The sequence below is a fragment of the Parus major genome, chromosome 21 (assembly GCF_001522545.3).
Source record: "Parus major isolate Abel chromosome 21, Parus_major1.1, whole genome shotgun sequence".
Taxonomy (NCBI): Eukaryota; Metazoa; Chordata; class Aves; order Passeriformes; family Paridae; genus Parus; species Parus major.
In genome coordinates, this window is record NC_031789.1 from 325,350 (window position 1) to 347,355 (window position 22,006).

General features: G+C 47.4%; 1 protein-coding gene across 14 annotated transcripts in view; it reads left to right on the top strand.

Annotated features, from left to right (window-relative positions):
* Nucleotides 1-22,006, top strand: part of EIF4G3 (eukaryotic translation initiation factor 4 gamma 3) — a 110,240-nt gene that overhangs the window by 46,567 nt on the left and 41,667 nt on the right. For 5 of the 14 annotated variants that reach the window (XM_015648056.2, XM_015648043.2, XM_015648055.3 and 2 more), the window contains 9 exons: nucleotides 2,860-2,955; nucleotides 4,241-4,354; nucleotides 7,619-7,651; nucleotides 11,261-11,281; nucleotides 12,034-12,213; nucleotides 12,672-12,786; nucleotides 14,353-14,453; nucleotides 17,049-17,171; nucleotides 21,857-21,965. In XM_015648056.2, coding sequence (XP_015503542.1) covers nucleotides 2,926-2,955; nucleotides 4,241-4,354; nucleotides 7,619-7,651; nucleotides 11,261-11,281; nucleotides 12,034-12,213; nucleotides 12,672-12,786; nucleotides 14,353-14,453; nucleotides 17,049-17,171; nucleotides 21,857-21,965 — 826 coding nt within the window. In that variant the 5' untranslated portion in view covers nucleotides 2,860-2,925. The remainder of the gene's footprint in view (nucleotides 1-2,859; nucleotides 2,956-4,240; nucleotides 4,355-7,618; nucleotides 7,652-11,260; nucleotides 11,282-12,033; nucleotides 12,214-12,671; nucleotides 12,787-14,352; nucleotides 14,454-17,048; nucleotides 17,172-21,856; nucleotides 21,966-22,006) is intronic. The other 9 variants (XM_033519320.1, XM_033519321.1, XM_033519323.1 and 6 more) reach the window with 9 other exon arrangements.

Here is a 22,006-nt window from a genome sequence, read left to right on the forward strand (position 1 = left end):
GAACTGGAAGTGACTGGGAACAGGAAGGTTTGGAACTGGAAGTGACTGGGAACAGGAAGGTTTGGAACTGGAAGTGACTGGGAACAGGAAGGTTTCCTCCCCAAGGTCACGGCCAGGACTGGGAGCGGCACTGGAGCTCCTGAGTCACCGTCATGTGCTGGAGCTGCAAGTCCAGTTCTCCTTCTCCTGTGTAACTTCAGTAAATATAGACCAGCAACATCTTCCCTGAGTCCTGAGGGGATTCAGGAATCAGCCACAGGAATTAACCCCTTCCCAGCCAAGCCAGCCACAGAGTTCACCTTTCTGCCTGGGGCTGGAAGGGTTTGTTCCCAAAAGATTTTTCCAGAGCTGTGTGACTCAGCTCTTTTGAGGCTGATGTGTGTACTTTGCCTGTTTATTCCCAGGACAGGCAGTCCCAAGGGAGTCATGTTACACTGCAGGCTCAGTGTTTATTAACCATCTCAGGGCCTGAGCTAAGAATAACTTTTTTCAGTTGTTTTGTTGATAGTGATTATTTTTCCTTGCTCAGCACAGGCAGCAGCTCAAGGTGGAAACAGCCCAGGGAAAGGGTTTTCCCAGCAAGTTGTGGGAATACATAAACACTCAGCTATTATCACCTTCCTGCCCTGGACAGTGACAGCTGAAGTATAAAATCAGGAAGGTGAGAGCTTTAAGGGAAGGAAATTGCTGTGTCTCAAAGTGGAGCAGCTCAGCAGCGCTCTGTCCTCGCCCAGCAGTTACTTCAACTTCAGGGATTCAGTCCAGCCTTTAGATGCTTCAGAACCAACATTTGTCTGCAGAGCAGTACTTGTTTCCCTGCCTTGCCCTCCGTGGGGGTTTATTTAGGGGATTTTTGGAGCATTTCCTCGCTGATCTTGATCTCTTCATTCCCTCACTCCAGCATTGCAGCCCCGGTGTGTGGAGCCCTGTGTGGCTGCACGTGACCACATCTCTTTCTGTACCCGTTTAGCTGCTTGGCACAGAAAAGAGTCCTTTGACACATGAATAGATGCAATGCTTTAATCAGCTGATGTGTAGAAAAGCAGCAGAGTGCTGTGATTTATTCTGTTGGATCTTTGATAGTTTATTTAGGCTTGCACAGCTGATGTAAAGTTAATACCTGCAGGATTTTATAAACCACTTTTCCCTTCTTTTTCTTCTCCCTGTTGTGGTATTTAACACAAATACCAGTTAAGGCAGCATCCCTCTGGTTGGAAACACGTGGAGCAGAAGCATTTGTTGTTGTGCAATAGTTGTAAAACATGTTTATTTAGCTGATGTTTGTGGTCTTCAGTGGGATTTGTATTGCACTTGTTCTTTACTTGTGCCCTCACACCCACGGGGTCATCTGTCCAAAACTGCCTGGATGACACCTTCATAGCAGAAACCCTTCTGTGGCCTCTAGTCAAGCCTTTGTATGCTTTTTTCTGTATTTATAACTGAGTGTGGTGCTCATTCTGGTGGGGTTTAAATACTAAAGCAGGTTGAGCCCTGTGTCACAGCACCACAAGTGACGTGTCACCAGTGAAGTGCCTTTGGCACTGTGTTTCCAAACACCTCTTTTACAGCTTTGCTGCTGGAACTCTGAGGATTTTTAGGCTTAGTGGTAGCTGTGCTCCCTTGCTCTCACTTTTCCTTTGGCTTGGGTGATAAAAGAAAATGGGGCAGTTTTGGAGATGGGGACAGACTTTGGGGCAGCATCAGATATCTGACTTACCCTGTGGAGTCATATCAGAGCTCTGCTCTGTCACATGCAGTTTAAGCCTGAAGAAAAAGTGTTCATGAGCCTGAAGATGGGGAGGAATGTAGATATTTTGTTCTCTTGCTGCTGAGGTGCTGAGGAGCAGCAGTTTGGGATGAGGTCCCATCTCCTGAGATGTGGAGCTGGAGCCACAAAGAGCATTTATTGGTGTTATTTATTTATAATATTTCCCAACACAGTCACCTGCCCTGTGTGCTCACTGCTGCTGGTGGGAGAGATACAAGGAAGAATGGCTTTAAACTAAAAGAGAATATGTCTAGGCTGGATATTAGGAGGAAATCCTTTTCCAACATTACCAAATCCATGATTCAATGTTTCTTGAGAGCAAAGGCTGTTGCAGGCTGGTGGCTGTTTTTTGGGCCATTACAATAATAAACTATTTCAAAAAATAATAATGTAAATGATAATGTTTTTGTTCAAAAAGAATAAGGAAAAAGGCACTCTGAAAAGTTATTTCTAAATGTCTCATTAAAATGCGTCATCAGCAGAGCTCCAGAGCTCCAGTTTATTGTTACTTTGGGCAAATAACACTTGGGAGAGCATCTGGTGGATAAATTGTTATAGTCCATGGAAATGGGTGGAAAATTGTGCAGAGCCTGTAGCCATGGCCTGCCTTCCATCTGGGATGGTTTTGGGCTGTTCCATTGCTCTGGAAATGCTTTAAAGCAGCAGCAGCTTCTGTTAAACACACTCAAGGTTGTTTCCTGCTGTTTGTCTGATTTTGGAGGATTTATTGGTATCATCTGCAGTTCTGGCTTTCCTTGGAAGCTGGTTCAGAGGAGGCTTTGGAAAGAGGTGGCCTTTGGACACGCAGTGTTGGGGTCATGGAATTGGGGAGCTCAGCTGATAAACGGTAGCAAACTCTGACTATTAATGAGTAATGAGGCTGTTAATTGCTAGAGGAGCTACCAGAGGAGCTACAAGCTGCTGCCATGTGAGGCAGTGCTGATGAACTGGTCCTCCACAGAGATGGCTTTTCCATTGCAGTCTTTTCATCTTTATCTCCGTGTCCATCACTCAGGTTGATAATGTGTTCTGTTCCTGGTTTTTGGGGTGAATCACTGGATCCTCTCACTTTGCTTTTCTTTCCCTGGCAGGCTCCCTATCCCTCAGGGCAGAATGCAGCTCCCACCACGTTGGTGTACCCTCAAGCCCCTCAAACAATGAACACACAGCCTCAGACCCGCTCGCCGGTAAGGAGCCCACGCTGTCTCTGTTCTTCCTCCTCGTTCGTGTGTTTCTCTGTCTGTGTGTGTCTGCAGCACATGGCTGCTTCTCTGCAAAGCCCATTTTACTGACCTGGAAGCACATCCCAAATGGCAAACCTTGACTGAGTTTTTCAGACACTGTTCTGGTAGGATAATTTTCCTTCTGAAGTTCCTAAAGAACTAAAGAAGTGCTGAAGGGATTCTCATCTACCTTCAAATAACACCATTTATTATTATTATTTTTAGCCTAGTTGCTTTCAGGTTCACTTCATTATAGAGTTCTGGTTCACTGCCAGAATCTTCCTCTTTTCTTCTTTTTTTCTTTTTCTTTTTTCTTTAAGGCTGTGTTTTATGCAGGGATAGACCAAAGATCAAACACAAGCAGTTCTCTGCAGCAGTACTTGCTCTCCAGTGGCCTCTGGGCTTTGCTCCCAAATCAGTGACACCGACAGTTCTAACCCTGAGGTGCTCACATGTAACCTGGAGTTTCTGTGTGCTCAGATCTTTTTGTGCTAAGCCCCTTTTACATCCAGCTTCAGGTCTGATCATCCTTCAGTCTGTTTTTTGGGGGTGGGTGTTTATTGTGATAACACTCTGCTGTTGTAGACCTTCAGTTCCCCAAACCAGGTACTTGCTGGGGATTCTCTGCTTGTAGCACAGCTCCACATGATGTTAGGAGACCCTCCTCGGGCATGAGAGGCTTTGCCCAGCTTCTGGAGGCAGGGTGGCTTCCCATCACCACATCTCAAGGCCGAGGGAGCAGCAATCCTGCCCCTCTGTGTCAGGACACCTTTGGGTTACCTGTAACCCCCTGGTGCCTTCCCAGCACTCTTCTCTTTTTAGAGTAAGGTGAATGCTCCTGGAGCAAACTGAAAGCCTCTGAGACAGAGGAGTTTGTCCACAAAACAGGTCTAAATGCAGTTATACCCAGGGCAAGAATCCCCAAACCTGCAACATCACTGCATCACTTGCCCAGCTCTGGAGCTTTCCCCTCCAGGACATGCCAGGGTTTGTTCCGAGGTCCCTTAACCTCTGCTGATGAACGAGCCAGGTAATGCTGACTTTGAAGTTCTTTGATGTGGGCAGCTGGGGATTTGTCCTTAGTGCCCTGCTCTGATCAGTAATGCAGGACACTGCTGCTAAAACTCTTTCCTCAGTAAGTATAATCATCTTTCTCTTTAATTGTTCAAGCACAACTAAGTTGGTATGGTTAGAACTGGAGCAAAAACTTGACTGAAGAGCTGCATCTCTAAACCAGTTTTTTTGACAGCCCAGCAGAACAGTGCCAGTACATTGCACAGAAAACTGGAAGAGGAGGAAGGTTTTGGAACAGAGTCCGGTTTACAGGTCCCTGGCTGGAAGAGGCTGGATAAAATACTGCATTGTAAGCAATATAACAAACTGTACTCCTTCTTGCAGGCAATTGTGCCCATGGCACTGTTTTAATTTCTTCTTCCTTTCTTTATTATATATAATTTTTTTTACCACATCCTTTTTTGTTGGCTACAGACATGCACTGATTTTGCTTCTTTGCTGAAAGCACGAGCAGCCTCTGCCAGGTGAGGTGGTGCCACAAGGGCCCAAAGCTGAATTACACTGGGGGGTGTGACCTGGGGCAGGACAGAGACCAGGGCCCCTCGACAGAGAGAGAGAGAATCTGCAGGAAATTTGGCCAGTAAATGTCAAATTTTGTAAGGTTTTGGCCCTGTAACCGAGGAGATCCCGAGGAAGAATTTATCTGCACCTGCCAGCCTTGTTTGTATTGTTCTGAGTTTCCCTGTGTGCAGGTTTTGCCATGTGCTCTGCTAGTGCCCATCCCACCTCATGACTAAAAGTTGCTCCCATCACATCTCATTCCACCTCCCACCCCAAAGCAAATGCAAGACTAGCCCAGGCCTGAGCTACTCCTGCATTTGGTTCTTCGCTTGATTTATTTCTTTTAATTTAATTTTTTTTCTAGTTTCTTTTTTAACCGTCCCATTTGGTGGTGAGGGGAGGGTGAGGAGGGGACGAGGAGGGGCTGGGGTGGCTCTGCCATCCCTGGGTTTCTGTTGTGCTCTGGCACAGCTGCCGTGGGCAGGCAGGACTGATCCAACCCCTCCCTCGAGCCAGAGCTTCCCCCCATCCTGCTCTGCATCCAAGAGCCATTGGAGGTGCAGAGCTCAGGCTTTTCTGTTCCTCCCTGGACAGCTGCCTTTGCAATCCCTTTGGGTTCCTGTTTGCTCCCCATTAGTGTCACTCCCACAGTGGGAATTGCAGAGCTGGGGAAGGAAAACAAAATCCGGGTCCTTCAGCACTGCTGAAAATTCCCCTTTAGCTCTTGGCCATGCCAGCCCCAAGCACCAGGTGATCTCAAGAAAAACTGTCCCATTTTAGGACTTCTGCCAAAAAAAAGATGTGCTGGAGCAGTCCAGAGGGGTGAGGTGTGCCAGCCCAACATCTGCAGGGACAGAACATTGCTGTGTCCATGGAGCAGTGGGCAGGACTGTAGGGAGTAGGGGGGATGGGGCAGGAGGGTTGGACCCAGGATTTAGAAGGTTTTCCTGACTACTGTCTTCATCAAACAGAGAAAAAACAACCCAAAGTGTCTATTTTAAGCCAGCAGTGACTACAGTTTGTTCTGTTGCTTACAGCTATTAACAGGAATAATTCCTATCAAACAGAATTATTTTTAAAAAAAATAAAAACCAAGAGCCAGTGCTGACCAGTGCAAAATAGATGAGGGCATTTTTTCACTAACTTGGAGCTTTTATTTTATTTCTTGTAACACACATTACTTCCCACTTTGGCTTCTTCAGGTGTAAACTTCCATCTCTTGTTTTAGATGCAGTGAGAACAAATCTTTTCTGTGCAGCAGGGATGAGAGAGTTGGCCCTGGAGTGAAGCAGTTCCTGCATCCCAACATTCTCTTTTTGGCTGTTTTCTTTCACTGTGTCTAACACAGAAAGTGCAGCCCCATGGAAAGGCTCTGCCCTTCCAGGGTACCTTTAGTCCCTTTCCCCAAACATGAGATATTTGAGCTGATTTAGGGGAAGTTCTTTGGGAAAGCAAGGACTTGAAATGCTTTTATCTCTGGAGTCTCATCCAGGTTTCTCCTCATCCACAGAGCCACTGCCCTGCTCCCCCCTGGGAGGATGCTGAGAGGCTCTGAGTCCTTCTGTTTTATTAAAATAGAAATTACAGCTTTTTAGTTTCACAGGGTGACCATGCTTTGCTTTTTAATTTTTCAGTGTAAGGCTTAGGGAAAATTTTCCTGGGTGAGAAAACGATCTGGAGAACCAGTGTGGGTCATTCTTTATAAACTCTTGTCCCAGGAACAGTCTGTGTGTCCATATTTACTCATTTCTGCAGCTTTTTATGACTTTCATCCAAGTGTCACCAAGTGCCACCATGAGGTGAAGGTTGAAGGAATTTATGAACACCAGGATTAGCAGAGTAGCTCTTGGAAATCTTCAAATCTAGGCAATTGAAATTTTTATAAAGGAAAAGATCAAATGGACCAGTGAATATTTATGCTTTGCTTCGTGTTTGATGGCATTAGAGGAGTTGGCAGGGCTGCAAGTGAACCCAGGCCCACTTTTCCTTATAGAAAAGAAACTTATTAAGTCACTAATTAGCAGGCAGTTTTGATCCCGTTGTGAGGCAGAAGGTAAAGCACAGTGAGCCCCTGAGTGAGCAGAGGTGGCTGTGCTGAGCCATCACCTGGTGGGTAAAATCCCCATGGATGTAGCTGTGGTCAGTGCAGTTAATTACTGCAGTCTAATCAGTAGAATTCTCTGCTCTCGTTGTGGCACTCTGCTCCTTACACTGACAATTAAGGCTTTCAACACCTAACTCAGCTCTGGAACTGGGTACCTTGCCATCTTTATTTATATTTTCCATTTCTTGCATTCATTTCTATTTCTATTTTAACAATCAGTTCCTTATTGGGAAATGCTTTTAATGTCAACTGAGCATGTTAAATTTGGCTTATATTCCTCTGTGTGTGGCCCAAGTGATTAAGAAATGCTTCAGGAGGCTGAGCTCAGGGCTGGGGACCCTCCTGTTCTCCATCCAGGCTCCCCCAGATAACCTGATCCTTCGCTTTCAGAGAGGGTGACAGGTCCAGCTCCTTAAGGAGGGGTTTGCTGCGCTCCAGATGGAGGAATAAACCTGGAAATGCAGTAGCAGGGGGTGTAAGTGCAAGGAATGGCTGCTCTTTGCCTCCCAGGGATGTCCCACGGCCCCTGAGTCTCCATCCTCTGCTCCCACCAAATCCCCGGAGCGGCTCCGGCCCAGCCGATTCAGCCATTGACCTCCACCTTGAACAGTTTCAGAATCTCCACTGCTGCTCGTTTTAAGTTGTTTCTTTTGGTTTTATGTTTTCTCCCCAGGCAGGATAAGGAATGCCTGCAGTCCCTGGGTGCTTTTAGGATCCTGGGCAGCTTTGGCTGTTTGTCCCAGCTGCCAGCACGGTGCCCGTAGCGATGTCTCTCGTGACACCTCAGTCCCCGTGTGTCGCTGTCCTGCAGCAAAGCCTTTGACTGTGTCGTTGTTATTTTATTTTCTGTGGGTTTATTTTGCATAGAGTGTGACATTTTGGTTCGTTGTGGTGTTTCTGACTCTTTGTGCCTTTCCTTTTGTGTTTGTTTCTCCCGCCTTTCCTCAGTTTGCAGCGGGGCCTCGACCTGCCCATCACCAGGTACAGTACCTGCCCCTTCGTTATCACCCTGCACTAATTGGCTGGGGGGTGGGGGTGGAGGTGACTCACCCACTAACTCGAGTGGAGGAGAGCAGCCCTGCAGCAGCTCCTGGCACGTGCATAACCCTGCTAACAGCTGAGTGACACCGACCTCACCCCAGGGTCACTGCTCCCATTAACCACCCCCCACTCCCAGGGCAGCAGAACCTCCAGGAATCCTTGCCAGGGATTTGTGGGATTCCCTTGCCTCCTCACATCCCTAGAAACTCTTTCTGAATATTTCCCAGACAAGTCTGTGGATTCCGTTTCCTGAAGCTGTCACCTGAGAAAATCCTGCTTTTCCAACTTGGAGCAAAGCAAACGACTTCTCACTTCCTGCATTTGTTGTGTGATCCACCTGGATCTGTCACCATTGCATTGCTGAATGTCATTTTCACTTAGCCCACAAAAGCCACAGCTGTAGGAAAATGTTAGTACTGCTGTTGAACAACTTGGATTTTGTAAGGAACCACTTCATTCTGAGGAAGGGGAACTGGGAATAGCTGTGGCTCATTGAGCTCAGGGGTGGCAGGACAGATACACAGACCTGTCTGTCCTAACTGGGTGCCTGGAATTGTCTCTTCTTCAGCTCCTACACTCCTCTTTGCCAAAATGCTTTTCCTTGGGAACTGATTTTGATGCTTCTTGTAGGTTTTGAGGGAACAGAGGTGGCACTGCTGGTGGGAAAGAGCAGGAGAGGCAGGACAAGGCAGGAAAGCTCTCACAGAGCTCTCTTGCATTGGAAGAAGCAAGTTGTTTCCACAAGTTAATAGGAAAAAAATCCCATAAATCCTGTGGTGTCAGGGCAGGAGCTTGAGGCACGGAGGGTTTGTTCCAGGGAATTGTTTTGTTCTCACCTCACTTGTGTTACTGGGAGAGTTCTGTCTCAGGAGAGCAGGTAAGTGTTAGGTGGGCACAGACACCCAAAATCCCCATCATCCTTGTTCCTTCCTGCTCAGGGAGCAGCAGAACAGAGCAGGACAAAACAAGGAGTTTGAGGAGTAGAATGGGACATTTTCAGTTGTAGGCAGAGGTGATGTGGGATGGGGCAGTTGTTTCTGAGTGTGGCTGGGGTGGAATGGACAGGCAGTGGCAGAGGAATGATTGCAGCATGGCTGGGCAGCCTGGGCACGATGGCATCAGGGTCTTGTTGAGATACTTCTGTTCTTGACCTCAGCTTGAGGTCAGTGTTTATACAGCACAACACAGACAGTTCATTGCTGCTCTGCAGCTCCTTGATTCCTTCATGGGTCATTCCTAAGGGAAACATTCACTGGGAGCCATTTCATGTTCCCATAAAATTTACTGAGCTCTCTCTGAGCAGGTTTTGGCCCACGAGTTTTGAGGCAGCCTTGGAGGAAATATTGCTGTGACTGGGGGCTTTGCCATCAGTCTGTCAGAATCAGATCCAAAACTTTCCTCTGGATCCAGCTGTGGCCCTGCCCTTACTACAATTGTAAATTCCAAGTGTTTTCCTGATGTTATCACAGTTACATTTTTGTCTCTGTTACATTTGAATCCATTTATAATTATCTGTGAGAAGCTGTCACCATTAGAAGAATATTCCAGGCTTTATTCCCAGGGACATCTGTCATGTGCTGCATCAGGACAGGCACAGGGAAACCTGGGCTGGGGATGAGCTGTGTTTCCTTTAATCCAAAATACCTGTGGTGTGGACTGGGGTGGAGAGAGGGATTTTGGCCCCTTCCATGATGGCTGTGGGAGCAAGTTCATCCTAAACCCAGCACTCACAGGATACTTGAGACCAACATAAATAATTATCCTCACATGGGAGTTTTTAAACTTGGTTAAACAAGCTGAGAGCTTTGAGACTGAGATTTGTACGCTAGGAAATGCTAAATAAGTAAATTGGCCTCAGCAGGGCTAATATTTACTGCAGCAACTCCACGTTCCCTTTACAGACAGCAGCAGCACCGTGGGGTTTGCAGTTCCCTGTGTCCATCCCAGCTTTCATTAACGTGTGCCTTGTATTGATTCTGGGTCTCCTTCTGGCAGATAATGGGTTGTTCTTTATTGTTACTGCCTGTAATTATTAGATCTTTAAGGTACTCAAATGGGCATGATTTAAGCACCTGGAATTGAGTGTCAGCTCTACAAGCAGGGTTTTTCCTGGGTGGAAGTGCCTGCCCTGGAGCTGGGCAGTCACAGTGGGAGTTGTTGGAGCCAGTTAGTGCTGGGGGAAGTGTGACCACACTGTGTGATAGAAAATGGCAGAGATTTAAGGTGTGAACAATAGTGGCTGTTCTTGCTGCTCTGTCTTCCTGCTAGGGGTGGAATTCTCCTCCTTTTCTCCCCAGCCCTGAAGCTGAGCCAGCTCTGGGATGGTGTGGGCTCACAGAGGGGCTGTGAGAGGCTTTTTGATGTCCTTTTCAGAGAGCCTGTGCTGCTGTGAGCAGCTGTGTGGGTGTGTTCAGAGCTGGTGGAAGAGCAGGTCAGTGGCAGCCCCATTCCAGAGCACAGAGTGCTGTCCCCCCAGCAGGGCTTGTTCCATCTCTGGCACTGGGGGTTTTCCTGCTCTGCCCTGTGGATGGAGAGAGCTCTCCCTTCTGCCCCCAGCCCTTTTCAGCCTGCATAAACACACACCCGTGGGGGTTGTTACACTTTTCCAAACCTCTCTCTGTTTTATCAGAGCAGGACCATGGCAGGCTGTTGTTCTTCTCGTTTGCTTTCCCTGCCCTCACTTTCAAACTTTCTCCCCAGGTAATTCCCTTCTCCTGGTTCAAGTCACACTTCCAGCAGGGACACTGCAAGTCAGGTTGACAGGGCTGGACATAAAATCACTGTGCTCACCTTAATAATGTGAAAGAGACTCATGCAGGCCTTTCCTGGAGAGGTTGTTGCTGTGGGGAGCAGCTCAGGTGTTGGGAAGTCTTCAGCAGCACCACAATGTCCATTTTAAGCTCCCCCACCCTTCCCAAACCTGGGGCAGATAATCCCAGCTCATCATTTCATTCCCCTCTCTTCTCTTTTCATTCCTCCTGGCACAGTTACCCCCTGTAACACATCACTGCACAGCAGCCAGCAGGATTCAGTGTGATGTCTGGTGGCCTTATTAGAATTACTTTTTATTTAACAGTTAAATATGTGTCATTTCTTCCCCTCCTAGTCTTGGTGCAGAAAAGGAGAGAAATCCATGATTGGAGCCAAGGTTTCTGCTTTCTGTGTTCTCTCTGTGCCACTGAAAGAGACTATATTGGATGTTTTAGGAGCAGAGTAAACATGAAGTCTTTCTGTAGTGTCACATTTCATGCAATAAAATATGGTTTGCTTGGGGTTTTTTTGTTTGGTTTTTTTTTAAGCTGTTATACTTCCATATAAAACCTTTCTAGGAGAGTTCTGACCCTGTGGGATTCTGGCAGCAGAGTCCATGGTAGCACTCAGTGTCTTTTGCTGGCTGTTTCTGAAAGGGACGAGTCAGAGCAGGGCAGAAGCTGCCTGGAATTGTGTGCATTTAGGGTGCATGTTGTATCCTATTCCTTCCTGTTGATCTGTAAGCTGTTCCATTGGCTTTCTTTCTGTTTCCTGCTGCTTCTTGCTTCGTTATTGAAGGGAGGATTCAGACCTATACAGGTAATTCCAACTCCTGGTTCTGCATGGCATCAGTGTCTCACCTGGTCAGTGAATGCCTCGGTGTCCGGTGCATCTCTCACCTCCTGAGCTGCCGAGATCCAGAGCCCCAGAGCCCATCCTGGGGCTGCTCCCAGCCTGGGAGGGTGAGGATGGAGCTGGTGCCAGGGCTTGCTTGGTTGCCTGGGCCTGGCCCATCTGCTGGGGCATCACCTCATCCCAGCGTGGTGCAGAGGTTGGGAACCACCCTGGGACAGGTTGCCACCCTTTGGGAAACAGGGCAGGACATTTCAGCTGTGTGTGAAGGAGAAACACGAGATGCCTCTGGCTTCTGTGAAATTCTGGATTTTTAGCTCTTCTGGAGATAAATTGGAACAGTTGCCTTGATCTTTTATTTCCCTGGGGTATTTATAAAGGTGAGTTTTTTTAGTAGCCAACCCACCTTATAAAAGGAAAAGTAGAAAAACTCATTTTTCTAAAGTTTGCTCTGAAGGTTCAGCTGTGAAATTCAGGAGATACAAACTAATAATTATTGGTTTGTAAAGTTTCTTGCCTGTTTCTGCCTTGTAAAATAGGAAGCCATAGATGGCCTTGCTGTTCACAGAGAAACTCGGACTGTCCTGCAGTTTTCTGGAAGTGTGGCAACCTCTGGAAACTAACACCATAACTATAATAATGTAAGGATATTTCCAATTCTTCCCCAGAAAGTCTGACCAGTTCTTTGTTTTCTCTCCTCTCTCCCTTCCCTCTCCCAGTTTTTTCAGAGGCCTCAGATCCAGCCTCCAAGAGCCACCATCCAGAACAGCAGCCCCTCCATCCGTCCTGGAGCGCAGACTCCGACTGCCGTGTACCAAACCAACCAGCACATCATGATGGTGAACCACCTGCCAATGCCCTACCCGATGCCTCAGGGCCCCCAGTACTGTATCCCACAGGTAAATCCACCCCTGAGGAGCTGCAGAGCAACCTTTGCTCCCTGGGGGTGTCCCAGGACCCGCGGGGAACACGTGGGGATGTCTGTGAAATCAGGCTGGTAGCTACATATCACGTGCCAGGGCAGGTTTAGATTAGATATTGGGAAAAATTCCTTTGTGGAGAGGGTGATCAGGGGTTGGCAGAAGCTGCCCAGGGCAGTGGTGGAGTCCCCATCCCTGGAAATGTTCAGACAACGTGTGGATGTGGCACTTGGGAACATGTGGTGAACTTGGTGGAGGCGCTCGTTGGTGGTTGGACTCTGTGATCTTAAAGATCTCTTCCAACCTTAACAATTCCATGATTCTGTGACTCCCAAAGCTGTAATTAACCAGCCTGAGGATCAGATCCCTGTTGGCTGGGGGGACTCAGTTACAGGTTGCCCAAATCCTTACAGTGATGGTTGTTTTTGTCCCCCCAGTATCGTCACAGTGGCCCCCCGTATGTCGGGCCACCCCAGCAATATCCTGTGCAGCCACCAGGACCAGGACCCTTCTACCCAGGCCCAGGTCCTGGAGAATTCCCCAATGCCTATGGTAAGTTCTGCTTGGAGAGCTCTCACAGTCTTTTCTTGGTGTGTTTTTCTGTTGTCAAGCTGAAGATTTATAATAACAAGCTGGATTAGCATTTGTTTGAACTTCAAATAGCTGCTAAATTTGATGGTGTCACAGCCCTGATTATTCACTCCTGAAAAATCCCAGAGTATTGTTTGTGTGAGTGTGTCAGGAAAGGCTGCAGCTGCCCAGGATCAACTGTGACCAGGAATGGGGCTGTTTGTTAGTCCCTGCTCAGTCATTATTATTTATAAAGGTATTGTGGGTACCTTTGACAGTCCTGGTTCCACTGTGCCACGCTCTGGGAATGCTCCAGCATTAACAGTGAACAGCAGTTAACAGTTCTGATCCCAGCATTTCTTGTTTGGTGTGTGGTGAGGGATAAGAACAAGCCATGTGGGTTTTTCCCTGGATTGATGCTGTAAAGGTGATTTAGTGAGAGTCTGTAACCCCTGCATAGGCCAAAACTCAGCCTTTCCATGCATTTGGTCACTCACTGCTCCCTGCCCACTCATATTCTGCAGCCTGTTGGGGGCAGAGATGTCCTCAGCCTCCCTTGGGAATTCTCTGTTGGAATTTTGGAGCCTTGGGGTGACTGATTCCCTTCCAGGCTGAACAGTAACAGCCCTGCTCCCTTGGCAGAATTGCAGTTTGCTCTTCACACACAGAGATCCCTTTGGAAGGACAGAAAAACCCAGCAGCTTCCTTGTGCATCATTCAGAAAGGTCTCCTATTTTTCCTCTTTTCCTTCTTTTGTTTGTCTGGTCTCTGTGGAACTCACAGGAATCATTGAAAGGTTGCCATGAAGCCTTTGAACCTGGTAATGCAATTTCAGAACAGGAGAGAGGGTAATTACAGGGCAGCTACTTCCTGGTGGTTGATCCTAGAGAAAACAGAAGAAATATTGTAATGGTTCTTCAAATTTGATCCACTAGATGAGGAAATTGCCCAGTATTATTCACTTTCTGTGCTGTTACAGGTCTGCTTTCTTATTTCCTGCTTGCTATTGCCATTTTTCTGTCTTCACTCCTGTCATTAGGAAAAGGTTCATTTCCAGCTCCTTTCCTCTCCTGGAAGTGCCTGGTTTTTTGCAGAAAACCTTGGAATGTCTCAGTCCCAGCTTTAGGTTGCTGCACCTGTGGAGCATCAGTGGGTGAAGCCAGAGCTCTGTCCTGCAGAGTTCTCCAGGCAGGGAAGGTTTCATCAAGGATTTGCCTGTGCTTACCCACCTTCCTCTCCTGTCACTCCCTTGCTGTGTTTAGGGACTGGGAATGCTCAGACTCTCATCAGGTGCTGTCAGGTTTGGGGAACAGCTAAATCTACAGTCCAGGCATGTCCAGAGCCTGTCAGAAATGGATGATGTACGTGGGCAATTTTTGGTCATGGAAATGAAGAAACAGCGACTGAATCTCTTGTCTTGAAGGAGCATCAGCTTCTGTTTAGTGAGAGTGGAGCTGAGCAAACCTTCCCAGATGATGCTGGAAGTCCTGGCCAGTCCTTGTGTCCTGAGCTGACCTTGTCCCTCTGCTTTGTGTCCTTGCTGCCCAGGAACTCCCTTCTACCCCAGCCAGCCCGTGTACCAGTCTGCTCCCATCATTGTGCCTACGCAGCAGCAGCAGCCGCCGCCTGCCAAGAGAGAGAAGAAGACGGTGAGTGAGGCCCTGGGGGACTCAGCCCAGGCTCTGGCCTGCCTGGGAGGTGCAAGGACATGAATAATGTTGTTGAGGTTAAACCTGAGCTTTACCTTCGCTGCAGGCCCTGGCAGCTGTGGCTGCTCCGTCCCTGGAAGTGTCCAAGGCCAGGTTGGACAGGGCTTGGAGCACTCTGGGACAGTGACAGGTGGCCCTGGCCACGCTTTAAGATGAACTTGAAGGTCCCTTCCATCCCAAACCAGTCATTTTGTGATTGAGTGCAATTAAACATTGCACAGTGCTGCAATGGTGCCTTATTTTCCATTTTTCTATGGGCACTCTCTGTTCTGAGTTTGTGACATCTCAGTCAGTCATAAAGGAAAATAATTTTTTTGGTTTTAAACAAACAAAAGCAGCATGGTGTCCCCAAGGCTGGAATCCTCACCTCAGAGCTGCTGCTTGGTGTTCCCAAAAGGCCAGATGGCAATGAGTGAACTCACAGTTTGGGAGGATGTTGGGAATCGGTTCAAAGTGACAAATTAGAAATTATTGAATGTTACACCTTGAAAAAGGTGGAAAACCAGTAAATTGTGGAAGCATTTGCAGGCTAGAAAGAAGCTGACCACATGTTCAAAGTGGATAAGGGTTTGGAGAGCATATTCCCTCTCTTTGCAGTTCACTGGGGGAGTTTGAGAGAGGCAGATGAAAGGAATTTAAACCCATCTGCAGGTGGATGGTGGGGAACACTGAAGGTGGTGAAGTGGGGTGAATGGAAGGTTGAACCAGGGAAAGATGATGTGGGCTTGAACTTGTGAGTGAATCGTTTGTAAAGGACTGAAAAGGCAATGACAGTGGCATTTGTGTGAGTGTGTTTTGGAAACATCTCAACAACAGTTTCCTGGGGGTAGAAGGGAATAAAGGGACTTGGACATGTCTCAAAATGCAGAATATTTGCATCTTTGGAGTTTTGGGGGTGATCTGGGGTGACACTTGATCTGGGAGACCGGAAGAATGAACAATGTGTGAGCTGTGCTTGCAGGAAAGGCCTTTCTGGTGGCTGCTCTCAGCAGCCTTCTTGTCACCTCTTCAGTCCCCAGGAGTCTCTTTTCACCATCCCAACACAACATGCCCAGATCCCCGATGCCATTGAAATGCAGAGCTGATCAGACACGCTCAGCTGGGATTAAGGCAGTTCCATGCCAGCCTGGCTGTTCTTTGAGGCAGAAAAGGAATTGGAAATGCCCGAGATGCTTCTCTCTGAATGTGTTGTTTCAGTTTGGTAATTGGTGTTGCAACTGGAGAAATGAGCAAAATTAAATGTATTAATGTGCACATTAATGTATTAATGCCCACATCCACCATGGGTTGAGTGAGTACTACAAACTCCCAGGCAGGGAAATCTTGTTTTTAATGCTTGACTCTGTTTAATGTTTGACTCTGTCAGGGGGAGGACAGGGTAGGATTTAGTGCCAACTCTCAGATCCTTGTTGCTGTAGTTAATGAAATATTTTAACAAAAAAAAAAACCCATCAAAAATAAGAGAAACTCAACATCTGGAGTACAGTGTGTGTGTTTGTGTGCTCACAATCCAGAATGAAGCCACCATCCCACCAAACTGAGTTTGGCAAACCACAAATCCCTTCTGCAGTTAGGATTTTATAGCCCAGAGTCCTGCAAGGGTTGGTTTGGAAGGACCTGCAGGAGCATTCCCAGCCCTGCCATGGGGTAATTCCAGGCTGGTTTCCAGCACAGCCCCTGCCCTGGAAGGGGGATGGGGGCTCCTGGTTTGCTTGGATTTCTGCATGGGCTTAATCTCAACTTCAGCCAGGAGCTTTGGAGAAGGTGGGCAGACACACAGAACTCTGTCTTCAGGGTTATCAGAACCTCCAGTTCTGATGCTGGAGATAAAAGCTCTGGTTCACATTATCCCAGACATCTTCCCTCTGTTCAGTGTCAGTTGAGGACTCACTGAGTGTTCTGGAGTGGTTTATTTTGGAAAATATTTTTTCTTCCTGTTTTGGGGCTGTGAAGAGACTCAAAAATTCCCCCTTTTCCCTAAATGCTGCAGAGTTCTACAGGACTTGAGTTTGTTCTTTCAGTTTCCTTTTCCTTCACTCAGTATTTTGGTTTGATTCCCTCTGTTTTGGTGGAACTTGGGTCTGAATTGCTGATTTGCTTTCCCCCTTTCCCAGAAGCTGGGCTGGCAAGGTCCAGGAGTGACAGGAGTTTCCTGTTGGGGTAAAATGCACCCTTTTCTCCATCCTTGTCCTTTCCACTGCTGGGCAGCTGTAGCCCTGTACCTAAACTGTCTCCTAAATTTTCAGTTTAGAAACGTTCCAGCAGCAGAGCCTGTATTTTGAATTACAGGGTGCACATATTTAGACTGCAGTGGTGTGGTTGATGATTAAATTAGGTTTTGATTAAATTAGGTGTTGATGAAGGGATGACATGCCATGCATCCCAGTGTTCCTGCTGAGCACCAGCTCATCCCAGAGCATCTCCTGCTGGCTGTGCTGGGAGCACGTGCTGCCCACGCTGCTCTCCACAGGACAGCACTAACAGGAGCACTTGTGGGAATTATTCCTTACTGCTGCAACTCTTTCAATGCTGCAGATCCGAATCCGGGACCCAAACCAGGGAGGCAAAGACATAACAGAGGAGATCATGTCTGGAGGGGGCAGCAGGAACCCCACGCCCCCCATCGTCAGACCCACCTCCACCCCAACTCCACCTCAGGTAAGGAAGGGCTGTGCTCCTCCCCTGTCACCTTTGCTGTGCCCCTCCCTCCTGCTTCCACCACACCTCTGACCATTCTGACTGCTCCTGGATCAGCAATATTCCTCAGGGATTATTTCTTCCCAAGTTTGATCATTCTTAGCAGTGCATGTGGAGCCTGTGTTGCTGCACATTGCCCTGGTTTTCTATCAGCAGTGGATTTTCAGTGTTAAAGGAGGAGCCAAAAGCTCTCAGGGAGAAGAGGAGTCTCTGTGAAGTCTTGTGCACCTGGGGAAAGTCCACGTCACACTTTGATTATGGATGATACAGATGTGATTGATTATAGACCTTTAGTTGCATCACTGTTCTTTCTGCTTTTGTGGAGCTGTTTTAGAGCCACCAGAAGATCTGGAGCTCAGGAATTTTCTCACAGAACTACAATAAACTTATCACACATTTGGTCTCTGGGTGTTCAAACTTAAAAATGCATTTTTCTGATGAGAGAAAAATTACAAATATTCCAAATAATTTTCTGGAGCTCCTTAATTCCTTGTTGTCATACACCTTTGAGTCTGGCCCCTTCAAGTCCCTGCTCAGAGATCAGGAAGGTTCTCCAGGTGATGCTGGGCTGTGGAGCAGAGCTGGTGCTGGGATGTGATTTCTTCTTCTCCCCTGTTGGATGCCATCAGCTTTGGCAGCTTTTAGGTGAAACAGCTTTTCCTGAGCTCAAACCTTCCTTTCCTCTCTGCGTGGGAGTGGATTTTCTGCTGAAAATCCTGTGCTGAGGCAGGAGCACAGCCCTGTCTGGGAGCACTGGTTGCTCTGGAGTGGGAACTCAGGGTTCCAGGGAGATGGAACTGGGATCATTGAGGTGAAGTGAGAGCCTGGCCTAGCAATCCCTCCCTGACACCAGCAGGATTTCAGCCTTCCCAGCTCAGTCAAACCCTCGTGTCCTCTGAAGGCACCACCTTGTGCTTCTCACTGGTTTGCTCCTCTGGTCTCCATCGAGGACAAGGCACCAGTTAAACTTCTTTCCATCACAGAACACAATAGAGACACCAAACATGGAAATCTTGGTGAGATCATCTCCCTGTTTCTTCCTGCTACCAACTTTCCCTGCTGGATGTGGGAAGAGTTGGAAGCAGCCAGGATTCGCCTGCACAGTGCAGCAAATCCAGGCACTTACCTGATCATTCTTACATTCTGAAATCTATTTTAAGGCACTTACATACTAATTAAGTCAAGCAGAAGGAAATAAATGTGTTTCAAGAGGAGGTTAATAGGCCTGAATTCTGATCAGCTGTAATTTATATGCAGAGCACAGCAGTGATGTCCAATCATCTCCTCCAAGGTATGCAAATATTCCATTGTTTAATATCCAGCCTTTCTTTTGATTAGGTGCTTGGAACCACTTTTGGTAATCACAGAAGAGCTCTGAAATTGGGCTCACCAGAATAAGTTCATTAGTGTAACATAACTGAAAATTTAAGCCCACTTAAGCCAGGAAATTCAACATTATTGTCCCAACAGCTTCTCTAAATCAAGTCTTCGGAGCACGTTTAATATCTTGGGTGAAATTAAATTGTGCCTTAATAACTGTGCTCAGGAATTGCAGTAGTGGGGGTGGTACTGTTTTGAACAGGCTCAAGTCAGTAAATTTTCACTATTCAGCCATAACTTTTGAGATGCTCCAGTGAGAGTGCAGGGGGAGCAGAGCTGCTGTTGTTTGTTCCACCCCTCTGGACCAAACCCTGCTCACCCCCCTGGACCAAACCCTGCTCATCCCCCTGATCCAAACCCTGCTCATCCCCCTGAACCAAACCCTGCTCATCCCCCTGATCCAAACCCTGCTCACTCTTCTGGACCAAACCCTGCTCACCCCCCTGATCCAAACCCTGCTCATCCCTCTGGACCAAACCCTGCTCACTCTCCTGGACCAAACCCTGCTCATCCCTCTGGACCAAAACCTGCTCATCCTCTGATCCAAACCCTGCTCATCCCCCTGATCCAAACCCTGCTCATCCCCTGATCCAAACCCTGCTCATCCCTCTGGACCAAAACCTGCTCATCCTCTGATCCAAACCCTGCTCATCCCCCTGATCCAAACCCTGCTCATCNCCCTGCTCATCCCTCTGGACCAAAACCTGCTCATCCTCTGATCCAAACCCTGCTCATCCCCCTGATCCAAACCCTGCTCATCCCTCTGGACCAAACCCTGCTCATCCTCTGATCCAAACCACAGAGAAGAAACGTCCTCAGGAAGTGCTGGAGACCAGGCCCTGTCCCAAATTCTGCATGTAAAAAAGAAACCCTTTTATAATAAAAATAGTTTCCAGGTTTTCATTTTTTCTTTAGATTCTAATTACTCTATTAACTGACTCAAGTAAACCAAAACTTTGCTAAATCAAGCCCAAAGCACTCTCTTCTCTCAGTAGATGAAATGCTGACCATCAGGAAATTGTTGGAATTGTTGAACATCATTAACATTAACACTGGAATTGTGCAGAAGCTGAGCTTTGCTGCCAGGCTGAGCTCGTGTTTGAGCCATTTCTGTACCTTTCACTCAGCAGTGCTGACCAAGAACTGCTCGAGGTGCAGTTTCCCAGTGCTGTGTACTGGAATTGCTTTTGAGCAAGTAAAAGGTTTGAAAGTTGCTGCAAGAGAAGCTGGAGGTACATGGAGCTATGATTTATCCATTTCTAGCAGGACAATATTTTCACTCTATTTTTTGCTGGGAAGAGAAAGAAAACCCAAGGCCAGAATCTGATTGTGGTATTTCCTCAGCATTGGCTTCCAGAGAATATCACTTTATAAAGAGTGAATGCTCTTATTTTCCTGGCCACACTCTTCCAAGTCTCAGTGAGTTTGTCAGAGTTGTGTTTGCTCCAGGCCCTGGTGGGGTAGAATAACCCAGAGCAACCCCTGGAGCATCATAAATCAGGGGGATTTTTCCCTAAAAACTCTCTAAATGCTCCATTTTGCAGGTGCAAGGTTCAGTGCATAATTTATTCATTTGCAATATCATTCCCACAAAATAAATGAGTGTTTTCTACATTTCCTGACCCCAGAAGTTTCTGGGCTCAGGTTTTTTCTTCCAGTACTGGTATGCTTAGGTTCCTGGGATTCTTTTCACACTTTCTCCACACTGATTTCATCCATAAATTTTCTTATAAAATGAAAATCCTGATCATTGAAGGTGAGGGGAAAATGTTCATTTGTAAAGCTGGGTTTTCTTTGGCCTCTTTCCTTTGGCTGGAGTCTGGGCTGCAGTTCTTCATCCATTCTCCAGTCAATCTCTCAGGTTTATTCCTGGATGAGGAGCAATCCCAAATGAAACTTCAACCCTTCACCCCTACTTAAATCTTCATTCTTATTTTTCCAGATGTGCTTCTTCCTGGTCTTCCTGAAATGGTGAAAAACAGTGTCTTGGAGATAATTCCCTCTTTATTCTGCACTATTCTATTTGCAATAGGCAAAAAGCTGGAGATGGGAAGGAAAAACAGAGTCCCAGGAAGAGAAGCAGGTTGCCAGAGTGTTTCTGTTTTTAGGGAATTTAGTTTTGTGTGTATTTCTGAGAGGCTGTGTGCAGTCAGGAACTGGGCACCCCTGCCTTGAACACTCTGCTGTGCTTGGATTGATTAAAAGTTCCTTTTCCTGTAGGTGTTCAGAGTTCATGGATGTGGAACTGGGTGAGAGCAGACACCTGAAGGGAGCTGCCTGGCTTTCCACTTGGGATTAGGAAATTAAAATTTATCCCCATTTTCTTCTGCCTGGTCCATGGTGTGCATTGAAGGGGATTCTGTGACCAGCAGCCTCGCCCTGTCTGAGACACTGCAGCAAGTGTCCCCCTTCAGATCTGGGTACTGACTTGGTCTTCCTTCAATTCTGGGATTAAATACAAAGGATTTTATCAAACTTTCCTCAACACCAGTGTTTGGTGGGAGATAATTTAAATATGTGTGTCTGCCACAGGCTGGGGCTCCTTCAGTCTTCCTTCAGTCTTTGCAGGCCTGTCTGTTTTGTTCTTCCATGCAGACAATCTCAGCCCCTGTTCTTTGGGATCTGCTCCTCCTGCTCTCCCTCAGAACGCTGCCCAGCTGGTTTTAGTCTCCTCCTGCCCTGCAGGTCCCACCCCAGGCTGCTTGCAGGTGGCACTGGGGGATTTTTTCCTTCCACCCAGTCTCAGTCTGGGATGATTTTCGTCCTGGGACAGCAGGTGATGTGTGTGCAGATACATCAGTTCACCTTTCATCCCGTCCTGCACACGTCAGCTACAGATACATCCATGGAAGAGTAAATCAGTAGATTGAAATCTCTGAGGGGGTTGAAATAATGGATCACTGGAGAAAGGAATCAAGTGCCAAGAGTGAATTTAAAGCACAGAGAGATCCAGGAGCCTTGGTGTGTGTGTCCTGCATCCTGCAGCTCCTGGAAGGAGCGTTGGGAGAGCAGAGCATGTTGCTAAGGGTGCTGTGCTGTCCCTTCCTTGAGTGTCCTTTTCCCCTTTTCCTGCTGCCTTTCCCTCCCTTTCCCATGGACTTTTTGGATTTATCCAATTGACCTGTGTATCTTTTCTCTTCATTTTTTCTATTGATTGTCCCCACCTTTGTTTTCTCCTCTCCATCCCACCGTGTGTCTCCTCCCCTGCCTTTGCTCCCTGTTTTTGTGTTGCCAGGCTCACGGTGTTGTCCCTCCCTTCCCCCCAGCAGGTTCCCAGCCAGGTCTGTGATCCCATTCCCCCGGCACTGGGAGCCCTGGAGAGCTCCCACCCCTCTGGCAGCACCCCCGGCACTGCAGTCCCTGCCTCCAAACAAGGTCGGTTCATGGACATTTCCTTCCTCATTATTTAGAATAAT